This window comes from Melozone crissalis, unplaced genomic scaffold (assembly GCF_028551555.1).
Source record: "Melozone crissalis strain CALT ecotype California unplaced genomic scaffold, PUWL_Pcris_2 ptg000129l_1, whole genome shotgun sequence".
NCBI lineage: Eukaryota > Metazoa > Chordata > Aves > Passeriformes > Passerellidae > Melozone > Melozone crissalis.
Genome location: NW_026535903.1, coordinates 1,017,831 through 1,028,635, shown reverse-complemented (window position 1 = coordinate 1,028,635; position 10,805 = coordinate 1,017,831). Strand labels below are relative to the sequence as shown.

At 67.4% G+C, this 10,805-nt stretch overlaps 2 protein-coding genes across 3 annotated transcripts; one reads left to right on the top strand and one right to left on the bottom strand.

The window, feature by feature from the left end:
* Positions 1 to 1,496: 1,496 nt before the first annotated feature.
* Positions 1,497 to 5,270, bottom strand: CANT1 (calcium activated nucleotidase 1). Of its 2 annotated transcripts, none has more exons than XM_054293134.1 (4): positions 5,234 to 5,270; positions 3,110 to 3,749; positions 2,666 to 2,869; positions 1,497 to 2,237 (listed from the first exon to the last, which is right to left on the bottom strand). In XM_054293134.1, the coding sequence occupies exons 2-4, from the start codon at positions 3,726 to 3,728 to the stop codon at positions 1,867 to 1,869; spliced, it is 1,194 nt and encodes a 397-aa protein (XP_054149109.1). In that variant the 5' UTR covers positions 3,729 to 3,749; positions 5,234 to 5,270; the 3' UTR covers positions 1,497 to 1,866. The 2 variants fall into 2 exon arrangements, with proteins under 2 accessions (XP_054149109.1, XP_054149108.1); XM_054293133.1 differs by having other exon boundaries at positions 3,110 to 3,752; positions 5,234 to 5,266.
* A 678-nt stretch (positions 5,271 to 5,948) lies between these two features.
* C1QTNF1 (C1q and TNF related 1) lies at positions 5,949 to 10,006 on the top strand. Its single transcript, XM_054293135.1, has 5 exons — positions 5,949 to 6,148; positions 8,078 to 8,215; positions 8,424 to 8,594; positions 8,708 to 8,850; positions 9,152 to 10,006. Exons 3-5 carry the CDS (start codon positions 8,458 to 8,460, stop codon positions 9,700 to 9,702), a joined length of 831 nt encoding a protein of 276 aa, XP_054149110.1. The 5' UTR covers positions 5,949 to 6,148; positions 8,078 to 8,215; positions 8,424 to 8,457; the 3' UTR covers positions 9,703 to 10,006.
* Positions 10,007 to 10,805: the final 799 nt, after the last annotated feature.

Below are 10,805 nucleotides of genomic sequence, written 5' to 3'. Positions count from 1 at the left end.
AGCCCTGGGGCCACAACAGGTGCTGTGGAGCTGCCAGGGCTGGGCTGGGAGCGTGCCTGAGGCCAGGGCCTGACTGAGGCCAGCAGAGCTTGCCAAGTGCCAGTGCCGGCTGAGTGGCCAGCATGGACTGCGGCCAGCTGGCGCCCAGCGTGGGCTGCAAACGCATCCTGGGTGCCCTGGCCAGGTGCTGCACGATGCCCAGGCCACGTGCAGGGGCCAGAGCCAGGCCTGCCTGCAGCACTGGGGACAGGTCCTGTCTGGAGAGGAGCGCGGCCCAGCGCTGGCCGAGTCATTGTCTGGCCTAAATGAAAACACATGTCTGGCCTGTAGCTCTGCATGGCTCACAGAGGTGCTGACACTGTAAACAGGGTGGGGGGAGCAGCCTGGCTGGGTTCTTGGGAGGGCCCCAACCCCTCTGCAGATCTTTCCACCCAAGCACAGCCTGACTGCTGCCCCAGCAGGCCCCCTCCCTCCCTGGGCAGGGCTGGGCCCCCCAGCAGAGCAGCGCCAGGGCATGGCACAGGGATACAGGGGGCACCAGGGCCCCCCAAACCGCAGCAGCCAGGCCCAGCTCTGAAGCCATACCTGCTGGCAGACCTGTCCTAGGGGCAGTCTTAAAGGGGACCAAAGCGGGGACAGCACAGAGCCAAACACCTGTCCTGGTGTGAGGAGATGCTGCCCTGTGACCTGGGCAGGCCTGAGCCAGGTCAGCGTGGGCAGGCCAGGAGGCACAGCCCCCTCGGTCAGGGGTCAGGAGGGCCCGGGCCAGCAAATGCCCCTCTGACACTTGTGGCTTCTGAAAGCACACGAGTTCCTCCGGGGGCCACAGGCTGCGGCAGCAATTTCACAACACGCTGGCGAGCTGGGGAGGCTCCCTGGCCAAAGCCCTGGGCTGCTGCAAACGCTTCTCAGCTCTGCTGCTGCCTCTGGGAAGCAGGGCTGCACTCCTGGCTCTGGGAAGCAGAGCTGCACCACGCATGGCACTCCTTGCACTGCATGGCTGCGCTGTCGCCAGCTCCCCGCAGCTCCTGCCCAGGGCTCAGCTCTTCCCAGGGCTGACAGTTCTGGGGCTGGAAGCATTTCTGGGGTCAGAGCCATGTGCAGCCAGGCTTGGAGAAGGCAGACGGCCAGCACACACACACCCCTCTGAGGGTGTGGCCTGGGAATGGCACCAGGATGGGCCCACTTTACATCTGGCCACAGCTGTGGCCCCATCACCCACACCCCCTGCCCCATAGGCACAGCCACTGTGCTGCAGCCACAGTGGTGAGGGAACTGCTGCATCCCCCGTGGTCACAGGAGCAGAGGGACACAAACACCGCTCCCTCCCATGTGAGACCTCTCTGAAACAAAGAGAGGTCACCACCGGCCCGTTACCCCAGCCACCACCTCACCCAGCTTATGGGAAAAGGGAAGGAAATCCAGCTTCTGAAAAAAAAGCCTGATGAAATCCCCCCAGTGTGACCCTCTCTGGCTGCACACCCCACTCCACCCGGGGAGCTCCATGGCACACAAGGCACAGCTGTAGAGCTGGGGCTCAGCTGCAACCCCAGAGCACGGATGTCACCAGAGCCACCGCAGACGGTTCTGTCGCAATCCAGGGCTGGGCACTAAGGGCTGCACTGGGGCCTGCCCAGGACCTGGACGCTGTCCCGGGGCCGGGAGCACCCTGTGGTGGCGGTCCCTTGCCACCAGGTGCCACTGCCGAAACACTCGCACCACACCTGCTGCAGCTCAGTCAACGCTTTACAGGAGAGCCCGGGGCCAAGGACAGAGCCGGGAGCGCTGCCTGACATCCCTCAGGGACCCGAGCTAGGAGCAGGCTAGCAGGGCCTGCCCACACGCCTCCGCTCGCTCCAATGTCTGTTAAATAAACTCAATGCCCTCGTACTTGACGCTCCCGATCCTGGTCTCGGGCAGCAGGAAGCGCCCGTCCAGCGTGAAGGCCATGATGTAGCTGGAGATTTTGCCGTTGTCCTCCTCCGACTTCAGCGCCACGATGATCTGGTCGTCGGTGTCCGGGATGAACTTGAAGGAGGAGAAGCCGTGGGTGGGCACCACGTCGCCCACGCGGCCCACGGTGACGTGGCCGAAGTCCTGCGTGGAGCTGAGCAGCAGGTTGGTGCCGCGCCGCTCGTCCGCGCGCTCGCTGTAGCGCTCGTGGCTGGCGCGGCGCGGCAGGAAGAACCAGCGCTGCAGCGTGTCGCTCCACGAGGCCGACTCGTGGATCAGGTACCCTGGGCAGGAAGGGCAGCGTGACCACACGGGCCACGGCCACGCTGGGGCGGGACCCTCCCCATGCCAGCCCCATCCCCTCCAAAACACCCCACAGCCCACACAGGCATCCCCCATGAACCCTTCCCCCTGCTCCTGCCCCACTGCCTGGCAGCAGCCCCCCAGTTCCACCCAGAGCCAGGCAGGGGCACCCAGCACACCCCACTCTGCCCAGGGTTACAGCTGCCAGGCCCAGTGCCAGCTGAGCCACCTCTCAGCTGCTCCTGGCACAGGCAGCAGACAAAAAGGACCAGGACAAGGGGAGATCTCTGCCCTCCAACAGCCTTTAAATCTCCCCCAGTGCCACTGTCCCCAAGGAGGGTGACTGTATGGCTCTGGAGCCATTCAGAGTGTGGGATATAGGGTGGCAGGAGGTTGTCCTGCTCCATACCTGGGGGCTGGATCCCTGCTGCAGCCCTCAGAGCGTTGTAATTTGTCACCCAGTTCTCGTGGCTCACATCACCCTTGTAGCCAATGACCTTCACCCACTGGGGGTTCTCGTTCACCACTTCCCCTGTCGTGGTGGTCCACTCCTTGCCCAGTCCTCCCACGTACAGGTGCTCATCCTTCACTGCCAGCCACTCCGCCTTGAAGCCTGTGGTGGAAAGAATGGCATGAGGGGGGCTCGGTCAGCACGTGGCCACCAGACTGTCCCACATGCCCCACACCCTTCACCCCTGAGCCCGCTGCTGGACACAGCGTCCCCACACAGCCAGCTGGTCTCTCGGCAGGAACTGCCCTCTCCTGGCCAGGCCCAGAGGTCACAGCAAAGGTGCACCCCACCCCAGCAAGGTGAAAAGAGCCAAGGGCTTCACAGGGCAGGAGGGGAGCTCACCTTTGCCCACGGTGCCATCCCCATCCGGGAGGATCACCCACGGCACCACCTTGTTGCCCTCGATCTGGTAGACCACACCTGTCCTGTCGTCCACCGCGTACAGCTTCCCGTTGAAAACCACCAGCTCCGAGAGCTCCATGCCCCGGCCCTTCTCAGCCAGGTGGGACTGCAGCGTGCTCTCGTCCTTGTCCCACTCCACCGTCACTCTGTCCCCACTGTCCGACAGTACCAGGTAGCCCTTCTTCAGGTAACTGAACCAGGTGTGCTCCTGGGGGCCGCGGGACCGCGTGTCCAGGTCAGCGATGAGGCCGATGCGGTAGCGCACGCCCTCGGGGTTGCGCTGCGGCGGGGACAGCGGGTACGTGTCGTTGTAGCGCTGCCCCGCGCGCAGGCCGAGCCGCCACGTGCGAGGGCTGGGGGGGCCATGCCGCGCCGGGGAGGAGCGGTGCAGGCACAGCAGCAGCAGCAGGAGCCCCACGCAGGCCGAGGACAGCACGATGGCCCTCCAGCGCAGTCGGAAGCGGGGGTCAGCGCCCTTGGTCATGGACGCGAGCACGGGCAGACCTCCCACGCTGATCCGCAGCGGGCTCATAGACTCATGGCAGGGCGGCACTGGCATCAGACAGGGCGCGAGCAGAGCCTGCTGCAAAGGCAGGGGGAGAAGGTCAAAGAGCTGGATTTGGTGCTGACTGAGCTCGGGGGACAGCAGAACACAGCCACGAGGGGCCCGTCCCCTCTCCTGCAGCAGAAGGTGCTCCCAGCTCATGCAGGTAAGAGCCACCGTGCCCAGGGGCTGCTGTTTGCTGCTGGAACCACCCTCAGCCCCCATCACCTGGCTCCCTCTGTGGCCCCTGACCAGGGGCCCCAGCGTGTTGGCAGGATTGCCCGGCCTGCCTGGCAGCTCTATCTGTGCCATGGTCTCTGCAGCTCAGGCAGTGAGCTGAGGCACCTGGCTCAAGGTGAGCCCTGTGTCACAGTGTCCTGGGAGGATGTGGGTTCCTCTCGGGTGGCAAGGATGACCCTTGCTGCCTCCAGAGCGGTCGAGCAGCCAGGCCCAGCTCCCACAGCCTTGAGAACCGACCCCACTGATGAGCCGTGAGCTTATCCCCAAGCCACACAGGGACACTAGGACACGTGGCAGCTCCGCCCAACCAGGATGCCGACACCTGAGCAGGAAGCAGAGTGCCCAAGGGACACACACCCTGCCCAGTTTCAAAGACATGGGACCCCCTCAGCCCTGCCCAGGACACAGCGTGTCCTCCACATGCGGGCATTGTGAGCCCACCCTGGGGTGTGCCCACCCGCGGGCCCGGGATGCCAGCAGTGCCCCTCGGTGCCACCTCCCTCCCTGCAGCACAGGGGACGTGGCAGCGCCCCGGGCTCCTGCAGACGGGCACTCCGGGCTGCCCAGGTGGCCAGCAGCCACCACTGGAGACGTGCTGAGCCCGTGCCATGCAGCCCGGGGCAGAGATCCCCATCCTGGGACAGAGACCCCCAAACTGGGGCAGAGATCCCCATCCCGGGGCAGAGATCCCATCCCGGGGCAGACACCCCTATTCCGGGGCAGAGATCCCCAGCCGCCATCGCAGGGCTCCCACAGAGGGCCACGCCGCAGGGTCTCAATGTGCCTTTCAGCAGCCGGGGTGGCGAACAGAGGCGGCATTGAGCGTGGGGGGCCGGCCCGGGCAGGGGAGCTGCGGCACAGGCACGGAGCCCGCGGCGGGGGCACGGGAGCGCCTCTGCTCCCGCCGGGATCCCGGAGCGAGGGCCCCGGGGACCCTCTCGGTGCACTGAGCCCACCGCGCTTGTAGCCGGCTTTGAGCCACGGGGAACCCTCGGAACGGCGGGGCACGGTCACGGGGAGCCCCGGGCAGGGACACGGGACGCCCCTCTAAGGACACGGGCCCGCCTGCGCCCCTGGGACCCCCGCTCCCCCTCCCCGGCCGAGCTGCCGGGGCACCGCCCGCTCTGAACGGGGCCCTGAGGTCCCCCGCGCCCCCGGGACCCCCACCCCGAGGAGCCGCCGCTGCCGCCCGGGCAGGCTGCTGGAGGAGCGCGGTGCCCCCGCCCGGTGCGGACCCCCGCCGGCCCGGGCCCGCGCCCCCCGCCCGTGTCCCCGCTCACCGCGGCGCCGCCTCCCCGCGCGCAGCCGCCGCCGCCGCCGCCGCCTACAGCTCCCGGCGGCCCCGCGCGCCGCCGCCGCGCCTGGCAGCGGCCCGACCGCCCCGTCTGGCGCATAAACTACAGCTCCCAGGAGACCCCGCGGGTCACCGCGCCCCCACCGCCCCTCCCGCTGCTCCGCGGGGCCTGCCGGGAGCTGTGGTCCGCGCCGAGCAGGGCCCGCCGCAGCCGGGCGCCGCGCACTGGCGGCCGGAGCCCAGCGGCGGGGGCGGTGCGGGGCCCGAGCCGGCTCTGCGGCGTGGGCACATCCCGGCTGCCCGGTGGGCATGACCCCCTCGCTGCCCTGCTCCAGCCCGGAACACATTCTGTCCTTGTCTCCTTTGCCCCCTGTGTCCCGCCGCCACTCAGGCTGGGGAGCGGGGCAGAGCCAGCCCCGCGCCTTGGGGCCCGTGTGCGTGTCCGGCTGTCACGGGCCGCAGCCCGGTGGGGCCGTGCTGGCCGCGGTGCCCTCGGCGCTGGGAACGGCCTCGGCGCCGCCGGCACGGGGCAGGGTCCTGCGCCGGGGCCACCGGACCCTGCGGGATCCCGGGACCCGCGGCAGCTCCGGGGCGCCGCTGGCACGTGCCGCCTCTGCTCCCGGTGCGGCGGCCCGGAGCACGAACGGCTGCGGCGCCGGTCCCGGGAGCACGCATGGTTAAGGCAGCCGCGGGCGCACATCTGGCGGGGGAGGGCTGCGAGCCTCGTCCCGTGCCTCGCTGCCTCCTGCGCTTCCCAAAAGTGCATTTCCGCCCGGGCCGGGCGGGCAGAGGCGGCTCCGGAGCGGGAGGCAGCGTCGGCCGCGGGCAGGCTCTGCGCTGGCCCGGGCCATGCCCTAGGGCGGCAGAGGCAGCGCCGCGAGGGAGAAGCCGTGCCCCGGAGGTAGGTGTGGGGGCAGCTCTGGGAGCCCGACTGTCGCCCCGCAGCTGCAGGGGCCGTGCTCCCATCGCGGGCGATGCCGAGGCACCGGGGGCGGCTCCGCCTCGCCGAGCGCTCGGGTGTCCGGGCACACGCCCGGCCAGGGGGACCGGTCCCGGAGCGCCCCCGGCCGAGCCAGGCCCTTGCCCTGCCTGAGAAGGAGCAGGGGGGCCGCCCGGCTGAGCCTCACAGCAGCCTGGGGGCGCTGCAACTGTTCCAGCGTCACCAGCAGCACACGGGGGACCTGGCCCACCAGCACGACCCCAGGGGCACAGTGGTTCCGGCTGCTGCGCAGGGAAGTTTGTATCCACCACCCTAAACGGAGACGAGTGCAGGTGCTGCTGCCTCCACACTGCCCCGAGCCCCTCATCCCTCCCCTAGGGTTTGCTCCTAGTTCCATCCTAGTCTTCATCTCCATCTGGAAAGTATTTTGGGATGTTTTGACTTGCAGTCCCAAGGCTTCTGCAGCCACTGAGTTTACATCTCTGACTGCTCCTGGAGAGCAGCCAACCCCGAGGGAAAGCGCGTGTCCCTGGCAGGGCTGTGTGTGCCCGAGCGCAGGTGGGCACACAATGCCCAGCACACCTGCAGGGTGCCCGCTGGGGCCCGGCGATCCCCGTGTGCTGCTGGCAGCCCCTGCGAGCACCGCACACTCCCTCTGCTCCCCTCAGCCTGGGCAAGTGCTGCCTTCCACCATGGGAACTTCCTGCTGAAGGGTTTCTCCTGGTGCAGCAGCTCCCCGTGACGCTGCGCTCTCCCCAGGGCCGAGGCTGCTCCAGGTCCCACAGGAATGCCTGCTGTGATGGAGGGAAAGCCACAGGATTCCCAAACCCTGGCACGCTCCGTGCTGCACATCTGGCACAGCTGGCGGCCAGGCAGGCTGGGCAGAGCCAGGACAAGGCTGCCCCGGTGACACCTGCTCACCTGGCCCTGCCTGGCCTCTCCACGCTCCGTCCGTGGGTCCGCTTCTGCCCTGCCTCACCTGGCAAGACAGCGGGGTGAGGGACAGAGGCACCGGGAAGCGTGTGCCGGGGCCAGGCCCTTGGCCAGGGTTCCAGCAGCAGGAAAAGCCCTTTGGAGCCTTTCCCGATCCCTCCGCCCCTTCCCAGCTCCAGTGACTCACAATGCAGGCATCCGCCCCCGGCCTCGGCCGCCCTCCGCACCCGCTGCGGGATCACGCTGCTGCCTCGGACCCGCACCTGGGGACAATGGTGACAGCCACCGACCACCGACGGAGAGCAGGGGCTCACCAAAACCACAGGATTCTGCCCCAAAGTCCCTCAGGGCCTGGCAGAGCCGCAGGACAGAACACAGGGCTGAGAGGGCGCTTTGGGACCGGCGCTCCGGGATCGCGGCCAGGCCGGGCGGGCTTGGGGAGGGGACAGCGGCCACGGCCACACCCGTGTCCCCACCCAGGGAGGCACCTGGCTGAGATAGCAGCCTGGGCACGGCCATCCCCGTCCCGGCTCGGGGCCCGCTGCCGCGGGATGCCCACCCCTGTTTGGCCAAGGCTGTCCCGGTGCCACCGGGCCGAAGGGCGCGGCGCTGCGTGCCCGGCCCCACGTCTCCGGCAGATACGCTTCTGATAATGGAGGGAGGGGTCTCGAAGCGCCCGGGCTGGGCCACGGTGCCACCGCCACTGCAAATATTAGTTTTGGCCCCAGACAGGGTGTGGGCTCTCAGAAGGGTTTCGGCCAGCTCCCAGCTAGGGCTGCCAGCCCACATCCCCCTTTCTGGAGGAGTGGGTGTTGTCCCCTTGCTGGCAGCCCCCAGGGCACAGGAGCCCCTGGCAGGCGTGGGGTGCAGATGCCCTCTCTGGGCCAGGCTGGGGTCCCACACACAGGCAGGCTGCACCCTGACATTTGCCCCATGGAGCTCGCTGTAATTTTTCAGGTGCTGACATCCCAAATTCTGCTCCTGGGCGCCCATGGGAGGCAGCTGAAACCAGGCTGAGCAGGTGCAGCAGCACTTGGTCCAGGACTTGGCCGGCTCAGAGTCTGCTGCTGCTCTGCTCCACTCTCAGCTCCTGAGGTAATCCCATCTGCAGTATGTGCCAGGGCTCAGGGGCTGCACAGAGCCCAGGGCCCCTTGACTGCCCCACTGTGGGTCCCCACAGGTGCTCTCTGGGGTGACACTGTCCCACAGCCCAGCCAGAACCCGGGGGCTGTGCGGTGCACAGGTCCTGTCCCAGCTCGGGCCACGGCTGGGCTGGGAGTCTCCTCACTCCTGTCCCCCTCAGCTGTCCCTGGCACCTCCCAGGGCACTGCCAAGGCATGGAGGGGCTGTGGGTGCACGGTGTCCTGCTGATCTGCCTGCTGCCCTGCCCTGTGGGGAGCCAGACCAGCTCCATCCCTGACCAGCGATGGTGGACAGACCCCAGTGAGGCCCCATCCCAGCAGCATGCTGCCAGGTGAGGGGACCCCAGAGCCGGGTGCTCTGCAGCGGGGCCAGGGCAGCCCTGGCGCTGCAGAGGGCCCCTGTTCCCCTGTAGCTCCTGTTGTGCTCTGCTTTCTGCCTTGCCAGGGCCACACAGGAGCAGAAGGCTGATGGTGCCCAGGAGGGGCTGCCCCCACAGCCCCGCTGTGTCCGCTGCTGCCCCCCACCCGAAAAGCGCTTCTACCCCCAGTACCAGCCCGTGCCTCAGATCAACATGACCATCCTGAAAGGTGAGGGCTGGCACGACCCCAGGGCAGCGCTGAGCTGGGCTCACAGTGCCAGCTCCTGCACACGGGGAATGAGAAACGGGCTGTGCCAGTGGTCCTGTGCCCTGCACAGACAGAGGGCAGGAGCCACCCTGGGGTGTGAGCAGCCCCTGCTCTGGTGGCTTCTGGGCAGCAGCATCAGAGCCTGGGGAGGGCAGGGGCAGTACTGGTGGGTCCCTGCTCCCTCCATCCAGCCCTGGGGAAGGTGCTGGGTCCAGCTCTGGCCCCTGCCTGACAGCCCACCTGTCCCTGCTGCTCTGCCCAGGAGAGAAGGGGGACCGTGGCGAGCGTGGCATGCAGGGCAAGTTCGGCAAGACGGGGGTGGCCGGCAGCAGGGGCCACGCCGGGCCCAAGGGACAGAAGGGCAGCATGGGCGCCCCCGGGGAGCGCTGCAAGAGCCACTACGCCGCCTTCTCCGTGGGCCGCAAGAAACCCCTGCACAGCAACGACTACTACCAGACCCTCATCTTCGACACCGAGTTTGTCAACCTCTACGAACACTTCAACATGTTCACGGGCAAGTTCTACTGCTACATCCCCGGCATCTACTACTTCAGCCTCAACGTGCACACCTGGAACCAGAAGGAGACGTACCTGCACATCATGCGCAACGGGGCGGAGGTGGTGATCCTCTACGCCCAGGTGAGCGACCGCAGCATCATGCAGAGCCAGAGCGTCATGCTGGAGCTGAAGGAGCAGGACGAGGTCTGGGTGCGGCTCTACAAGGGTGAGCGTGAGAACGCCGTCTTCAGCGACGAGTACGACACCTACATCACCTTCAGCGGCCACCTCGTCAAGTACAGCGGGGACCCCTGAGCCCCCACACTCCTGCTGTGCCAGGCCAGGCGGCCGAGGGGCCCCTGTCCCTCTCAGCCCAGGAGTGCCACCCCCATTATGCTGTTAGTAACCTAGTGCCACTACGCCCAGCAGCTGCACCAGTGTGTGAATGCCCTCGCTCCAGCACCTCAAGGCTAACCAGATACACCTGGGAGAGTTGGAGCAATTGTCAGCCCCTGCCACGTTGGTGACCAGGGAGCAGCTACTCGCCTGGGGTGGGCAGGGAGCTTCACCCCCTCTCCGTGCTCCAGAGCTGGCTGTGCCAGGCTCAGCCTGTGGCAGCGCTGGCTGAGCTGGCACAATGGGACAGTGTGACCGCTGGTGCCCTGCTGTGAGGCAGCACAGACACCTGCACCGTGCCACTCTCACCTCCTGGCACAGCCCTGCTCCCTGGCCAGAATGGGCAGAAGGTGCTCAGCACCATCAGAAAGGCAATAAACCACGAAGGGCCCTCCCTCCCTCCTTCCTGGGTATAGGTGCTGCAAGGGGGGCTGGGTCCCCCTGTAGGGAGTGAATTGTGTCAGTTCCTCTGTGGGGAGTGAATTGTGTCAGTTCCTCTGCACATTCTGTTGCTGCTCACCACAGCCTCTGCTCAGGAAGGGCTCTCTCCCCACCGGCAGCCCTGGGCGTGGGGCCTTGGCCTCACCACTTCCTCCTCCCCTGGGTTATCTGCTGGCTAGGCCTCATGTTTGTGTAGATGCAGCAGTAGCATGGGCCAGCATGCTGAGCCCCCGTTCTGCTCTTGCCACATTAAACACATTTCCAGCCTTGCTCACACCCTCGGTGTCCTCTGGCTTTGTGTGTGGGGAGGCTCCGCAGGACTCAGGGCAGGGTTCAGGGGCTCCCTGAGAGCTGAGGGCTGGCATGGTGCTGCTGAGCTGGGAGTGGGAGGGAACAGCAAACTGTCCCTGGAGAGCCAGGACACTGTGCCAGGCCCTGCACGGGCCAGCTGTGCTCCAAGGGCCAGGAGCTGTGTGCAGTGACAGAACTCTCAGCCCGGGAACAGGACAGGCTGGGAAGGGTGGCAGGGTTGCCAGGAGTGCAGGTTATCCAGCACATCCACGGAGAGGAGGTGGGTCTGA